The sequence below is a fragment of the Bos indicus genome, chromosome 5 (assembly GCF_029378745.1).
Source record: "Bos indicus isolate NIAB-ARS_2022 breed Sahiwal x Tharparkar chromosome 5, NIAB-ARS_B.indTharparkar_mat_pri_1.0, whole genome shotgun sequence".
NCBI classification, from domain to species: domain Eukaryota; kingdom Metazoa; phylum Chordata; class Mammalia; order Artiodactyla; family Bovidae; genus Bos; species Bos indicus.
In genome coordinates, this window is record NC_091764.1 from 107,854,268 (window position 1) to 107,871,431 (window position 17,164).

General features: G+C 47.8%; 1 protein-coding gene across 2 annotated transcripts in view; it reads left to right on the forward strand.

Moving 5' to 3' along the window:
- The first annotated feature begins 15,737 nt into the window (after nt 1-15,737).
- B4GALNT3 (beta-1,4-N-acetyl-galactosaminyltransferase 3) overlaps nt 15,738-17,164 on the forward strand; it is a 97,764-nt gene continuing 96,337 nt past the window's right edge. For both annotated transcript variants that reach the window (XM_070790324.1, XM_070790325.1), the window contains exon 1: nt 15,738-15,917. In XM_070790324.1, coding sequence (XP_070646425.1) covers nt 15,749-15,917 — 169 coding nt within the window. In that variant the 5' untranslated portion in view covers nt 15,738-15,748. The remainder of the gene's footprint in view (nt 15,918-17,164) is intronic.

Sequence of the window (17,164 nt, forward strand, 5' to 3'; positions counted from 1 at the left end):
TATGAAAAGACTTGATATGAAAAGGTATCTGTACCTGATACGAAAAGCCGACTCACTGGAAAAGACCCTGATGTTGGGAAAGATTGAGAGCAGGAGGAAGAAAGGGAGCAGCAGAGGATGGGATGGTTGGATGGCATCACTGACTCAATGGACATGACTTTGAGCAAACTAGGAGATAGTGAACGACAGGGAAGTCTGGCATGCTACAGTTCATGGGGTCACAAAGAGACACGATTTAGTGGCTGAACACAACAGTGGCTTAGAATAGCATCATTCTAATGTACCCACGACAGAGGAAAGGACTCAGGTGTTCATATTTGTGTTAAGGAAAACTGTTAGTAGGCGATGCTGTGTTTTATTTTTTTTTCTAAAGCTGATGGTAGCACATCAAGTGTCTTTCACTAATAAACTGAGACAGGTTCCCAAGGGGACCAGTCCTGGGCTTTCAAGGGATGTTGGTCAGTGGGTGGTACCTCCTTTTGTCCTGACACTCAAGGCCTTGGCTGTCCGTGATTGTTGCTGTTTTGATGCTGGAGAAACAAAAAGGCTTATTAAATCACAGAATTTCAGAGTAAGAAGGAATCTCAGAGATCATGTCGAGATACAGCATTTTATTTTATGTGAAAATCAGGCCTGCCACCACTGACTTGACCAACCAGTCAGTAATGTTTCTAACACCCTAGCCTCAATTCCAGTGATGTTCATCTTCACATTAACCACACACTAGTGTATGGCACCCCACTCCAGTACTCTTGCCGGGAAAATCCCATGGACGGAGGAGCCTGGTAGGCTGCACTCCATGGGGTCGCTAAGAGTCGGACACGACTGAGCAACTTCACTTTGACTTTTCACTTTCATGCACTGGACAAGGAAATGGCAACCCACTCCAACTCTTGCCTGGAAAATCCCATGGACGGAGGAGCTTGGTGGGCTGCAGTCCATGGGGTCACAAAGAGTTGGACACGACTGAGCGACTTCACTTTCACTTTTCACTTTCCTGCATTGGAGAAGGAAATGGCAACCCACTCCAGTGTTCTTGCCTGGAGAATCCCAGGGACACGGAGCCTTGTGGGCTGCCGTCTATGGGGTCGCACAGAGTCAGACGCTACTGAAGCGACTTAGCAGCAGCAGCATATGTAAAATAGATAACCAACAAGGACCTACTGTATAGCACAGAGAACTCTAATCAATATCTTGTAATAATCTATATGCGAAAATAATTTGAAAAAATATATATACATATATATATATAACTGAGTCTGTGCTATCCACCTAGTACTAACATTGTGAATCAACTGTCTTCAATAAAAGAAAGTTAAACACAATTATCATGTGATCCTGTACTTTGACTCCTTAGGTATACACCCAAGATAAATTACCCATCCAGAAAAATTGTACAAAAATGTTCAAAGCAGCATTATTCATAGTAGCTAAAAAGTAAAAGCAACCCATGTCCAATTATAATCAACTGTTCTGTTTTTTGGCTTCAGTTGACTTCCTATGAATTTCTCACCATAGCAGGTTGTATTTAATACCATTCATTCTTTCATTCAGCATTTCACTTTAAGGTGCTTTGTCCTAGAAATTCTGCTGGATCTTAAGTTTGTAGAGAACACAGAAACAGCGTGCTCCAAAGGTTGGCAGGAAGGTGAGTGCTGTGGGTGCAGAGGACAGGAGGCGGAGAAAGTGGCTCAAATGAGGTAACGTTGAGCCGAATCAGCGGTGCTTTTGGAGGAAGAGAACTGGGTATTTCAGATGGAAAAACAACAAGAGCAAAGGCAGGGAGAGTGGAAAGTTTGGGGAAGTGTGATACGGGAGACAGGCATAGGACATGGGATGAAATTTCATTTTATGCAATGATATAAATCTGTTACATATTTTAAAATCTTTTGCAATAATTGGAAACATTTGGTTTTGCTTAAAAAGGGGGGAGGGGAGCCCCAATAACCAAAATCAGAAACAGTGATACCAATTCATGTATGAAGAAAGAATTTGAAAAGCATACTCACTTTCTTAAAAATCAGGAGTAAGAAGTAAGTATGATGCAATAATAAATCTATGAAACATTTATTTCTTGGGAAATCTTTGAGGGTAAGGTACAGTCCAGTGTTCTTGCCTAGAGAATCCCATGGACAGAGGAGCCTGCTGGGCTGCTGTCCATGGGGTCGCACAGAGACGGACACAACTGAAGTGCCTTAACAAGCAAGCAAGGTACAGTCTATCAGGGTTTACTGCAGTATCTACAGCAACCAAGCAAAGGATGGTCTTTAGGTCTTCAGAAAAAAAGCCTTATCTGCTTTGTCTTTTAAAGTTTCTCTTTTAGCTTTTAACTTAGGAATCAGTTCAGTTCAGTTCAGTCGCTCAGTCGTGTCCGAGTCTTTGTGACCCTGTGAATCGCAGCACACCAGGCCTCCCTGTCCATCACCAGTTTCTGGAGTTCACTCAGACTCATGTGCATTCAGTCGGTGATGCCATCCAGCCATCTCATCCTCTGTCATCCCCTTCTTTTGCCCCCAATCCCTCCCAGCATCAGTCTTTTCCAATGAGTCAGCTCTGCATGAGGTGGCCATAATATTGGAGTTTCAGCTTTAGCATCAGTCCTTCCAATGAACACTCAGGACTGATCTCCTTTAGAATGGACTGGTTGGATCTCCTTGCAGTCCAAGGGACTCTCAAGAGTCTTCTCCAACATCACAGTTCAAAAGCATCAATTCTTCAGTGCCCAGCTTTCTTCACAGTCCAACTCTCACATCTATACATGACCCCTGGAAAAACCATAGCCTTAACTAGATGGACCTTTTTTGGCAAAGTAATGTCTCTGCTTTTCAATATGCTATCTAGGTTGATCATAACTTTCCTTCCAAGGAGTAAGCGTCTTTTAATTTCATGGCTGCAATTCTGACACTGTTTCCACTGTTTCCCCATCTATTTCCCATGAAGTGATGGGACCAGATGCCATGATCTTCGTTTTCTGAATGTTGAGGTTTAAGCCAACTTTTTCACTCTCCTCCATAAATCACTTTAAAAAATTTATTGAAATACAGTTGATTTATAATGTGTTAATTTCTACCATACTGCAAAGTGATTCACATACATACATATATTATTTTTTAAAATATTCTTTGTGGTTTATCAGAATATTGAATATAGTTCCCTGTGCTATATATACAGTTGTTTAGTTGCTAAGTCATATCCATCTCTTTGCAACCTCATGGACTGTAGCCTGCTCGGCTACAGCCATTCATACCATGGAGTTCTCCTGGCATGAATACTGGAGTGGGTTGCCATTTCCCTCTCCATAAATCACTTTTTATCCATGAAATTTATGTGATTTTGCCCAACAGAAAATAGCTCTGGCTATGTTATTTTTGGTTCAGTCTTATGATTCCCACTGCTCTCCACCCACACCACACTAGGTTGGCTACCAAGATTCACCCTTAATATTTACAACATAGCAGACGGTCCTGTCACCACTCACTGCACACAAGAACAGAAGGAAATCGAGGGCTATAGCCCTGATCCAGGAGAGGAATTCAAGGCCAGGTTTCAAGGGAAACATTAGGACTGGAGAGGAAGGGGCAGGTCTGAGGAGCATTCACGAGTAGAAAGGACATTGTTTCTTTGTGATGGAGAAGATGTAAGTGTTAGAAAAGAGTCAAGGGTAGTTCTTTTTTTGTGTGTCTAGCTGCGTGCCAGATCTTAGTTCCCCAACCAGGGATCAAACCTAGGCTCCCTGCAGTGGAAGCACAGAGTCCTGACCACTGGACTGCCAGGGAGTCCGGAGAGCAGTTCTCTAACCTCAAAGTTTCCGGCTGGGGCACCATGTATACGTGACACTATTAAGTGAGATTCAGCACAAAGGAGACGGAGAAGGCGATGGCACCCACTCCAGGACTCTTGCCTGGAAAATCCCAGGGGCGGAGGAGCCTGGTAGGCTGCAGTCCGTGGGGTCTCGAAGAGTCGGACACGACTGAGCGACTTCACTTTCATGCATTGGAGAAGGAAATGGCAGCCCACTCCAGCATTCTTGCCTGGAGAATCCCAGGGACGGGAGCCTGGTGGTCTGCAGTCCAGGGGGTCGGTGAGAGTCGGACATGACCAAGGGACTTCCTACTTTCACTTTCTACTTTCATGCATTGGAGAAGGAAATGGCAACCCACTCCAGCGTTCTTGCCTGGAGAATCCCAGGGACAGGGGAGTCTGGTGGGCTGCCATCTATGGGGTCGCACAGAGTCGGACACGACTGAAGCGACTTAGCAGCAGCAGCAGCAGCAGCACATATGAGAAGTAGCAGTTTTCCAGTAAACTTGAGAAAAAGGATATGGAGGTTCAAAGAGAAGTTAGGATTAATGATAGAGATGGAGAATTATTAGCATATAGAAAATTACTGAAGTCTTGTATCTAAACCATGGATGCAGATGAGATCAGAGGTGGAAAGCATAGAGAATAAGAGAAGGAGGCCAAAGAGGGGGAACCTTAATGGTTAGATGAGATAGCTGGTAGAAAAGGAATGGTCTGAATGAGAAGAAAATAGTGTTCTGGAAACCTAGGGAAATGAGAACTAGAAGTGAGAGGTTGGCAGGATTGTCAAAGGCTGCAGAAAAATAAGGTGAATTAGAACTGAGATATTGGATTTGGCAAGTTAGTAGCAGGGGATTTAAAGCAATTCCAGGGCACTTCTGCAGTGGTCCAATGGCTAATACTCTGAGCTGCCAATGCAGGGGATGTGGGTTCGATCCCTAGTCAGGGAACTAGATCCCACATGCCACAACTAAAGATCGTGCATGCTGTGACTAAGACCTAGCACAGCCTAATTAAATAAATAAAGCCATCCCAATGAAGTGGAGACAGGAGTCGACCCATATTCAGCTCAGGAGTGAGACAACGAGGAAGCTGTGAAGCAGCTTTAGAGATGAGAAAACCAAGGAATGGAGTGCTATGGTTTCAGGTTGGGGACGATGTGCCCACATGTAGAGGCTGAAAGGAACAAGCCGGAGGATGGTGTTGAAGATAGAGGGATGGAAGGCGAGAGGGTGTTTGTGGAGGAAGGCACTGCTGGAGGGTAGGAGCTGGTGCTGATGGAAGCAATCAGAGCAGAGAAGTGGGTGGACTGTTAGGGTGTGGCTGCCTAATTCTCATATAGGAAATAAAAACAAAGCCCTCCACCGAGAGTGAGAAGGGGCATGGGTGTGACAGGGAGCTTGAGAAGTGTGAGACTACTTGGGAAGACAAGAAGGAGGGAGGAGGGCGAGCGATAGAGTTGTTAGGGGTAGGTCTTTTTTTTTTTCTTTTAAAGATTTTTCTTTTCTTGATGTGGACCATTTAAAAAGTCTTCACTGAATTTGTGGCAGTGTTGCTGCTGTTTTACATTTTGGTTTTTGTCTGCAAGGCGTGTGGGGTCTTAGCTCCCAGACCAGAGGTCGAACTTACATCCCCTGCATTGGAAGGAGCAGTCTTAGTCATTGGACCACCAGGCAAGTCCCTAGAAGTAGGTCTTAGTGAAGGCTGTTGAGCTGAGTTGACAGCCAATAGGAAAATGCCTCAGATGACAGCAAATCAGTCAGCTTCCCTCTCCCCTTCATGCCGCCCCACCCTCACCCCTGTCCAGCTTCCAAAGATTAAGGGCACAGAGCCCCCAGAGGATCAGACTAGGCAGACCAGCAGAACAGAAGGCAGGTGAGGAGATGGAGCTACAGGGAGGGCTTGGCTGCCAAGCAAAGGGAGAGGCACAGCAAGGAAAGTGTTTGGGAAATGTTTTTTTTTTAACCTCTTTTTTAAAAATTTTATTTTTTAATTGAAGGATAATGGCTTTACAGAATTTTGTTGTCTTCTGTCAAACCTCAACATGAATCAGCCATATGTACACATGTATCCCCTCCCTTTTGAACCTCCCTCCTGTCTTCCTCCCCACCCCACCCCTCTAGGTTGATACAGAGCCCCTGTTTGAGTTTCCTGGGCCATATAGCAAATTCCCGTTGGCTATTTTACATATGGTAATGTAAGTTTCCATACATCTCACCCTCTCCGGCTCTTTCCCCAAGTCCATAAGTCTATTCTCTATGTCTGTTTCTCCATTGCTGTCCTGTAAATAAGTTCTTCAGTACCATTTTTATAGATTCCATATATATACATTAGAATATGATATTTATCTTTCTCTTTCTGACTTACTTCACTCTGTACAATAGGTTGTAGGTTCATCCACCTCATTAGAACTGACTCAAATGCGTTCCTTTTTATGGCTGAGTAATATTCCATTGTGTATATGGACCACAACGTCTTTATCCATTCATCTGTCAGTGGACATCTAGGTTGCTTCCGTGTTCTAGCTATTGAAAAATAGTGCTGCAGTGAGCAATGGGATACATGTGTCTTTCTCAATTTTGGTTTCCGCAGGGTATATGCCTAGGAGCGGGACTGCTGGGTCATATGATGGTTTTATTCCTAGTTTTGTGAGGAAATCTCTATACCATCTTCCAGAGTGGTTGTATGAATTTACATTCCCACCAACAGTGCAAGAGCATTCCCTTTTCTCCACACCCTCTCCAGCATTTATTGTTTGTAGACTTTTTGATGAGGGCCGTTCTGACTGGTGTGAGGTGATATCTCATTGTAGTTTTGATTTGCATTCTTCTAATAATGAGCAGTGTTGAGCATCTTTTCATGTGTTTGCTAGCCATCTGTATATCTTCTTTGGAGAAATGTCTGTTTACGCCTTTCCCCCGCTTTTTGATTGGGTTGTTTGTTTTTCTGGCATTGAGTTGTATGAGCTGCTTGCATATTTTGGAAATTAATCCTTTGTCAGTTGTTTTATTTGTTATTATTTTCCCCCATTCTAAGGGTTGTCTTTTCACCTCGCTTATAGTTTCCTTTGCTGTGCAAAAGCTTTTAAGTTTAATTAGGTCCCACTTGTTTACTCTTGTTTTTATTTCCATTACTCTAGGAGGTGGGTCATAGAGGATCTTGCTTTGATTTATGTCATCGAGAGTTCTGCCTATGTTTTCCTCTAAGAGATATATATTTTTTTTAAGTCTCTCTATGAAAACATGGTTTCATGGTTCTGAGCTGTGGAGTCTTCCCCTCCTGCACTGGCTGGTCCTAGTTAGCCCTATAAAAGACTGGTGTGAACCCTGCATGGACTTCTGGAGAATTACTCACCTCCCAAGGTCACTGTGCGGTTTACCCACATCATAGTGTAGAGACGATCCCTCATTTAGGACTTGACGCACCTTTGTTTTGCAGCTACCAGACGATAAAACTCATGTCTGAAGTGGTGTGTACTGTGTGGAGTAAGATTTTCCCTGAGATACCCAAGGCCCTTACACCCTCTGGGCAAGTGACCTCAAGGGCGGCTGTCAGTGCTTCTGTTTGCACATCTTGGCATGCCTTTGCTTCCTGGGTTGCATGGCCTCTTTATTAAAGCAGCCACTCATTTTTTTTAAAAAATTAACTGTGTTGTATTGACACAGAAACTGACCAGTCAGTGGTGAAGAATATAAGATTGAGAAACAGAGCCAATTAACACTAGAATTTGAGTTACAGAGGCATTTCAAGTTGACAAGCTAAATATTTGTCTGAAATAAGTATTTTTTAATTTTGAACAAATACTCATTATAAAATAATATGCTTGATACTGTCAGCTTGCCTCTATCTATCTACCTACCTACCTACTTACCTATCTATCCATTTTTTAAAATATTTTGAATTATCTATCTAAACATTTTAGATAGTTCTGGATTCACATGTGGTTGTAAGAAAGAGCAGAGTGATCCTGTGTACTTTTTTCCTGGTCTCCCCCCAGTCAGCCACTCCATTTGGACATGGTTAGCCTGCAGTTTTTGCATCCCAATAACTCCAAATTAGACCACAGTGTTGAGCCTTGCATTGGTTTTGTGACATTTTCCTCTCCTTTCAGCTCCCAGTTGTCTCATATCCACTGAGCACCTTAGTATCTAGCAGTGTTCATGCTAATTTTAAATGGGAACAATTTTGATACTGCCATGTTGACTGCTCCAGAGTCTCTGAATTGACCACCTCATCTTGACATGTGTAAAGTGATAATTAAATATTAAATGATCTATATGGGAAAAAAATTTTTTAAAGAGTGGATATATGTATACATATAGCTTTACAGTACAGCAGAAACTAACACAACATTGTTAATCAACTATATGCCAATAAAAACGAAATATTAGAGGGATCCAGAATCTGGATGCTGTAATGGCGTTGTCTTGCAGATTGTTAAAAGATTTCCTTTGGCACCAAGCTCAGTGGTAAGTCAAGGCTGAACTGGTCTGTTCAGGGTTCTTTTATTTCGAGCGATTCCCCACTGCAACCCTGCCTCTCCTGTCACTCCCCAGTCCCAGCTAGCACCTGATAAGCTTCTGCAGAAAATAGCTCTACTCCCTTGGGCAAAGAGCTCTGTTCTCTTTCTTGCTTCATGTCAAAACAACAAACTCTATCCCCCTAGAAATAGCCTTATAAAACTCTTCTTTCCCTATATATTCCCTGCTGGTGTGCTCAGTCGATCAGTCGTGTCCAACCCTTTGCAACCCCATGGATTGTAGCCTGCCAGGCTCCTCTGTCCATGGGATTTCTCAGGCAAGAATACTGGAGTGGGTTGCCATTTCTTTCTCCAGGGGATCTTTCCAACCCAAAGATGGAACCCGTGTCTCCTGCATTGGCAGGTAGATTCTTTACCACAGAGCCACAAGGGAAGCCCTTGGAGGGTAAGATGCCTGGATAAAGAACAGAATCTTTGTCAAGGCAGAAGAGTTTTTCGTCAGCTCTAAAGGCTGTCACTTTCTCCAAAGACAGGTCCTTACACTGAACACCCTCCCCAACGGCCCTCCATCACCTTCACCTGAGGGATGAATGTGGGGAGAAGATGAGAGGCCAGGAAAACAGAACCCAAACCACACCCCCAGACGTGTTTCGCTGTTTTGTTCCAGGTTCCGAAACTGGGTTGGTCTCCTTTCTCCAGAGCTTGGCCAGAGGACAATGTTCTGTGTCAGTCAGTCCTCGAAAATAGACTTTGAATCAGTCTCTGGAAGGAGATGGGAGCCTCTGCCACTACTGAGGGTCAGACGTGGTTCTCCACCCCACCCTAACCCTTCCCAGTCCCAAGTCTCAGCTGACAGAGTTTGCCGCCTGCAGAGGGCGCAGAGAGGGGAGCAATGTTGCTATTGGCTCTCCCTCTCCAGGGCCAAGCTAAATTCCGGAGAACCACATACAGTGGGGATTTGTGTTTTCTTTCTTCCATCCCCAGTCTGGGCGGCGGCAGAGCTCAAAGAGCAGTCTGTTCTGGGGGAAAGGCGGCGTCTGCCTCTCTCCCATGCCAGGCCTGATCAAACCCTGAGCAGCCGGTCCTTAGATAACACAGCTGAGAAACCCGAAACCCACAGCTCGCCTGCCTCCCATCAGAGGCCAGCATCGCTGTCTGGAACCCGAGCCGGGCCTCTGAGATGTGGCTGTGATTGAGCGCTAAGCGGCATGGCTGGGGTTCTCGCTCCAGGGTTCGTAGCCCGGACCTGTGAACTTACACAAAGAAGGTTTTCAGAAAGTCTGTCTGGGGCTTGAGCACTTGAGCTGTTTGGTGGCACCCTGCACATGTCCCAGGCTTTAGCATCATTGTTCTTCCATAGCAAAGCCATAAGGTAGGTTAACATGGTCAAGCTGAGCACTTGCCTGGGCAGCCTGCAGCATCCCCAGCAGAGGAGCAGATTCAGTGGTACTTGAGGCAAGAGGAGGAACATCCACACTCCTGTTTTTGCTTCATGAGAGGAAGACGTCCTTACACAAATGGACTTTGGAGGAGGCACAAAGGTCTGTATAGTCAAAGCTGTGGTTTTTCTGGTAGTTATGTATGGATGTGAGTTGGGCCATAAAGAAGGCTGAGCACTGAAGAACTGATGCTTTCAAATTGTGGTGCTAGAGAAGACCCTTGGTCTTCTTGGTGCTGAGAGTCCCTTGGACAGCAAGGTGATCAAACCAGTCAATCCTAAAGGAAATCAACTCTGAATATTCATTGGAAGGGCTGATCCTGAAGCTGAAGCTCCAAAACTTTGGCCACCTGATGCAAAGAACTGACTCACTGGAAAAGACCCTGATGCTGGGAAAGACTGAGGGCAGAGGAGAAAAGGAAGACAGAGGATGAGATGGTTGGATGGCATCATTGACTCAATGGACATGAGTTTGAGCAAACTCAGGGAGATAGAGGACTGTGAAGCCTGGTGTGTTGCAGTCCACGGGGTCAAAAAGTTTGAAGAGTACTTAGCAACTGAACGACAGCAGCCTCCATGAACAGGAAGTAAGAATATTTTCTGTGATTATAGTGTTTACTGAATGACTTCTAGGCAGGATGCTTCAGAAGCAGTCCAGATGACAGACTGTAAGACAGACGTGGTCACCGACAAGCCCTGTTGGGGAGAAGTGTGAGGTCCGGAGTGGGAGACGCACATGGAAGAGTTTATCTTTCCAGTATGAAAGAATAAGAGCAGGAAATCCAACTTTGCTCAGGGGCCTGGAGACCTACAACTTATTCAGCAAATGCTGAGAACACCCTCAGCACTGCAGGAGGTGGTGCCAGAGAGCTCAGGCATGAGAGCAAGCTGACATTTGTGTAGCCCCTCAAGGATTTGTGCATTCACCTGTGTGTTTGTGCACATGGGGACCAAGTCTGCGGGATGTGTCCCGAAGGGAGGAAAGGGGGACTGAGAGCTTGTTCAGAGGCACGTGGGGACTTCCCAGATGGCCCTAGTTGTAAAGAATCTGCCTGCCAATGGAGGAGATACAGGTTCAGTCTCTGGGTGGGAAAGATCCCCTGGAGGAGGAAACGGCAACCCACTCCAGTATTCTTGCCTGGAAAATCCCAGGGACAGAGAATCCTGGTGGGCTATAGTCCATGGGGTTGCAAAGAGTCAGACATGACTGAGTGAGCCTGCATGCGTCTGGAGCCATGGCTAGCCATGTGCCTTCTAGACACCACACGTGTACTCTGAGCTGTGGGCTGTCACCCTCATGTTCAGTGCAAAGCCTGGCTGTTGTCTGTCAGCAAATAGGAGGCCACAGACAGGAGAGACCATCTTCGCAGAGAAGGTGAAATAGTATCTTTCCACTGTGTTTAGCGTCAGAGAGACAGGGGGTGGATCTTCAGCAAGCTGATTTAGCTTCTGTTTCAGCACCAGCTGACCAGCAACCAAGACTACCGTTCACCCTTTCTCTCCTCTTCAGTTTCCCAGCAACCACACAGACCCGAGTGGAGGGAAATAACTGGCATCACTCAGGTGAAAACCCCATGAGGCAAAGTCCGTTTTTCAACTTGGATAATTGTCTGTTGACTTGCTGGGGAATCCTCTTCCCCAGAGCGCAGACTGCTGGAGGAGTGCCTGTAATCATTTGGAGGCAATCACAGCGCCAGAAAGGGGAGCCAGGCCCAGCCATCAATGCCAGACAAGCCTCAAAGCGTGTAGCTCTGGTCTGGGTCACACCTTGCTTTTGAGGGCTGCGTTCACGACTCGAGATGAAGACACAAGCACTCAGTGTGTGAGCTGCCCGGAATCTTTCCCAGCCAATGAGCTCTGTTCTGACCCTTTACCACCATGTCTATGTCCTCTTCTTCAGGTTCCCTTGACTCAGTGATGCAGTAGTGCATACATCCTTCTACAGGGATGGTAAATATTCATCTGTTTCCTATTCTGGTGTGCAGAATGATTTAGGACTACAGACAGTGGAGCTAAGGCTTGGAGCTTGAACTGGGCTCATACGATTCCTTCTACCAGCCAGACAGAAGGGCTCAACTGCATTAGAAATCAGAAGTGGACAAGAAGAAGCATTCAGTGAGGGTCTCCACCTTCTCCTGGGAGTAGCCTCTGCAGTAGCAAACTCTGCAGAAATACGTGTGAAAGATGGGGACTTCCCTGGTGATCCAGTGGTTAAGACTTTGCCTTCTGATGCAAGGGGTGCAGGTTAGGTAGCTAGGATCCCACATGCCTTGAGGCCAAAAAAACAAAACGAAAAACAGAAGCAATATTGTAACAAATTAAAAAAAAAAAAAAAAAAAAGACTTTAAAAATGGTCCACATTTAAAAAAAAATTTTTTTAAGGAAAAAAGAGATTTGTGAAAGATGGACTCCTGGAAGGAAGGGACATCTTTTTCTTTTGCTAAAGAAAGAAAAAAAGATGTCTTTAGCAAAGAGTGGCCCAGGAGGCACGGATGAGGGTGGGGAGGAGAGGATGAGAAGAAGGATCATGTGGCTGAGTGAGTTACGGATGTGCTGAGGATGAGCTCACAGTTTCCAGGGTGAATATATTTCTCCAGAGGAACTTCCAAGGTAGCAACATGTGCAAAGGGGGGAAAAAAAAAGCATTGGGTCTGAAGTTAATAAGTTTGAGTTTGAGTCGCATCTGAGACAGAGTTACCTTATTGCCTTGAGTAAGTTATTTACCATTTCTGAGCCCATTTCCCACGTGCAAAATGGAATCAGAGAAACCTACAGCTTTGGGTACGGATGATTTATGTGAGTTGATCGTGGCCCTTGGGGATCGCACTGTTCAGCTCTCTCTCTCGGGAATTCTCTCAAAGGAACTCAGGCCTCTATGTCTCCATCTAAGCCACTGTCTTAGTGATGGCCCAGAGCTCCCCATGAATTTATCGTTGGAATTTCCAACCAAGGTATCTCCAAGAAATAACATGTGAATAGCAGGGAAGCTCCTAAAATAAAAGTGAGGAGGAGAAGGAAGTCTGTATAGGCGTAAAGGACTATGGAAGGTTGGACTGAGACAGGACTATCTGGGTGCAATGGAAAGAAGCCAGAGGCTAAGATCTGGCTTTAGTCCTGATTTCATCACTTACTAGTATGGTATGTCAACCAGTAAGTGATGAAATCAGGTATACTATAAGCTCAAACATGCTGCATTCTTCTTCTTCTTCTTTGGCCAAGCCACATAGCCTGTGGGATCTCAGTTCCCCAAACAGGGATTAAACCCAGGCCCTGAGCAGTGAGAGCACAGAGTCCTAAACAATGAAGCAGCCCAGGTGCTGTATTATAACATAGACATCAGGTTTCAGGAACTGAGAAGGCAAGTCCTGGGGTTACAGGAGTTAGTATATTCTGACATCCCTGTAGTCTAGAAGAAGAATTGCTCTGGGACTTCCCTGGGAGTCCAGTGATTAAGAATCCACCTTTCAAAGCAGGGGACAGAGTTTCAACCCCCCAGTTGGGGAACTAAAATCCCACAAAACTGCAGGCAACAGCGTAGCAACTAGAGAAGCCCATGCATTGCAGCGAAGACCCAGCGCAGTCAAAATCTAAAAAATAAATAAAAATGAAAGCAGAGTCTGAAGAGGGAAGCAGAGTCCCAGGGTTTTCCTGACCCTCACCCCTCCCCACCCCTGCATCCCCTTCAAGGACACCATTCAAGGTGTAAGAACAGAGGAGGAGTGAGAAGAGGAGGGCACAATATTGAGAGATGCAGAAAAGATCAGTCTTTTTCCTTTTTCGTTTTCCGAATTTCTCTGGAATTCACTATTTGGACTAGAAACTTGACCTTTAAAGTGTTAGCTTTCTTTTTCGGTGGAATATTTTTTTCTCCTAAATGGTATGCTCCGTGTTTTATTTCTCACCTTGTTCCCACATAATAAACACTTCAAGGCTCTGGTTCATTGAAGCAGTTGCATCCATCACTCCAGAGGGCCAAACTTTAAGGAGAGAATCATGGGGCTGCCACCAGTTTTCATGACAAAATCCTGAAAGTGATTCAGCCTAATATCAAGGGTGATCGCCCCAGTGAGAGAGAGAGACTTCACGTGCAGGGACCCTGGTCACCTCCCTTCTGCCTCAGCCAAGCTTCTACACTCTGGGTGCTCCTGTCTTGGTCTCCTGGAGAGAAAGAAGGGGTGGTAAGTGTCCATATCTGTGGTCTGGACCTTCACAGAGACATTCCCCTGAGGCTACTGGTACAGACTTGTTCTCTAGACTCACCTTTGGCTAAAGAACTACACAGAGTTCTGGGGATGTTCGCTCCTGGTGCTGCCTTGGTCCTCAAATGGTACCAATGGTACTGAGTGCTAAATGGATGCCATACTGTATCCTAAGCCTGCACAGTTCCCACTTTTGAAGGCTTACAGCGAAGTTGGAAGACAAATTGTTGATCAGTCGTTAAGTCATGTCCGACTCTTTGCGATCCCTTGGACTATAGCATGCCAGGCTTGCCTGCACTTCATTATCTTACAGAGTTTGCTCAAACTCATGTCCATTGAGTCGGTGATGCAAGGACTCAATCTTGGAAGACAAGACTCAAACTCAAAATAAGTGTGTACCTGTCAGTGGATGGGTACATATCATGCAGGCAGTGTGTTAAAGCTCCAAGGAGGGTGGGGTTACTCAGGACTGGGCTGGTCCAAGAAAGCTTCATACACTTGAAATGGACCTTGGAGGAGGAGTCAGACCTGACCAACTGGAAAGAAAAATGTCTCGGAGGCAGTGAATAAGCTCTAATTTTAGCTGCAGCAGCTTTCATATGGTCTTATGAAGTTGGACAAGATTTTGGAAGGCCTTGAATTCCAGAATTACAGTTTGCACTTTAGTCCGTAGGCACTGGCACATAGACATTTCTGAGCAGGTGTAAAGGAATTTTACAAGGACGATCTGGTGGTAGTGGAGAAGATGGGGGCATGCAGGTGGGGAGTCTGGAGTTGAGCGGCTAGTTAGAAAAGTTACAATAGTCCAGTGGAGCCTGTGGGACGGTGCGACATCCAGCTACTCTCAGCAACTGAGAGAAGGGGATCGGCACTCAATTATGTGAGCTTCTGTCTTTGAACAGTATTTTGCATGCAGTTCATTTGGCTTTAAAATGTCCAGGAAGGCTTGTGGTTCTCCACTTTCTCTCTAGTCTCCTGAGTGTCGTCCCAGGAGAAAAATGGAAAAAGAAAACTGCACTGTCCCTTTAGGTAGTCCACTCTGCCCCTCTGAACTCTTAACTCTCATTTAAATAAGAGGATAAAATCTTACCTGCCTGGAGGAATATCTTGATGAAGTTTTTTAATTCAAGGAGTGAGTTTCCTTTAGGCTTTTTTGTTTTTTGACTTGTAATTTTTTCCTCAGAACCCTCCAACATCCACTCTCCCACCAAGCTCTGTCATCTTAGTCTGAGAACAACTGCTTGGGGTCACCCTAGGGGCCGTGTAACTCCCCTAGGGCCTCCTGGAGATGTGCTGGGAGAGGGGACTGCGGCTGAACGAAGGGGCCCTGGCTCCCGGACTCGAACGTCCACTCTAAGGCAGGAGCAGGCTCGCTGCAGGCCACGAAACGCCCCCAGACAAGCCTCCCCGCGCGCCCCCGCGTCCCGCGTGTGCCCAGTTCGACACCACTTGCGCTTTGGGAGCAAACCTGCCGGGTCTCCGTCCCGCGCAGAGTTTGGATCACAACTGCCCTCTACGCCCCACGCACCCCGATCTGCAGAGGTGCCAGGGAGTGACCAGCAAGGCGGGAGCAGCAGTCCCCCTCCCGCCGCTTCTCGGGGGCGGGGCCCACCTGTGCCCGGGGGCGGGGCCGGTCCGGGGGCGGGGCAGGTGGGCCGCGGGCGGGGGCGCGGGGCGGGGCGGCGCACCTGGGGAACCTCCTCATGGGCAGAGCGAGGGCTGGCGGCTGCAAGCCCGCAGCCGGCGTGGGCAGGAGCCGGGGGCCGGGGCGGGCGGCCGGGGCGCGGCGCTGAGCGGGCGGGAGGGCGGGCGGGCCGGGGGCGCGGGGTCATGGGGGGCCCCCGGGCCGCGCGGCTCCGGCTGCTCCTGCGCCCGGTCAAGCTGCTGCGGAGGCGCTTCCGGCTGCTGCTGCTGCTTGCCGTGGTGTCCGTGGGGCTCTGGACGCTTTATCTGGAACTGGCGGCGTCTGCCCAGGTCGGCGGGAACCCCCTGAACCGCAGTGAGTAGCGCCGGGGCGCGGGGTGGGGAGGGGCAGGGCCGGCGGCCCCCGCCTGCAGGTCTTGCCCCCTATCGCGGACCGGGTGTCCACTCGCGGGGTCCCCAGGTGCCGGGCGCCGGCGGGACCCGGGCCACCCCGGCGGCGCTGGGCTCGCAGACCCGCTGCCAGAGACACGCGTCCACGCGGGCCGGGTCCATGTCCCTCTGGGTCCCTCGGCCGCCTCCGGCAGGCCGCGCGCTCCTGTCTTCGGGGCCCAGACTTTTCTCCCCGCCGTGTCTCCACGGCTCACTGGGTTCGCTCCCTAGCTGCGTTTTCGGGGCGGGTGGGGGGGAGTTCCTTACTTTAACGATAGGGCCGAGAGCCACCCGCCCCCCCACCCCCTCCACCCCCTCCACCTTCCCACAGGCCACTCCCCTCCCAGCCCCTTCCTCTTCCTCCAGTCGCCCACCTCCCCCTAAGTGGCTTCCTCTCGGGATCCCGACCGCGCACTGTCCCCCCACAGCGGGTTGTCTACAGTCCCCAGACCACCCTGCAGAATGGGCTGAACCCCGGACCCCGGTCAGGGCGCAGTGGGCACCTCCGTGGACCGGACGGTGGGTGGATTCCTACTCTTCCAAGGGAGCCAGAGCCACTTAATTTTTCTGTGCCTCGGCTTCTTCCTAGGAAAACGGGAGAGGATTGTCTTGAGAGAGAGCTTTGCTTCCACAGGCATGGCTAGCCGAGGCGATTTTCAGTTTAAGGACGGAGTGAAGTAAAAATCCTCAAAGTGTCAAGACTGTCTGAAAGGTCACTGTGATAGTTGGGATAAAGAGAATCTCCCAGAACTACCAGGTGTCCTTCCCGGGCCTGAAGGGTGGAGGTTTATAATCCCAGAATGTTGTCTGGAATTCTAGATAAACATCCCCCCACCCCCACCCCCCACTGCATTCAGGAAACCAGAGGAGCGGCTGGTGAAGCTCTGCTGAGAAGATGCTCTGAGTTCTTGTGTCAGCTGCTCTTCCCCGGGTTGGGTGTGGTGCTTTGCCTCCTCTTGTGGCGAAAGACAGGGAATTACTTGGGTCAGTAATTGAGCCGCTTCAGGATCGAGATGGATACTTGTGGCAGAACCTCTGCCTCTGTGGCCGTGGAAATATTTCTGGCTGTGGTGAGGAGACTGGGGTTCCATCCCTGATTCTGCTGCTAACGGAGTTGGAGAATCCAGGAGCAGGTGGCTGCTGCTCAGGCCAAAGGGGGAAGTTGGTCCCTTT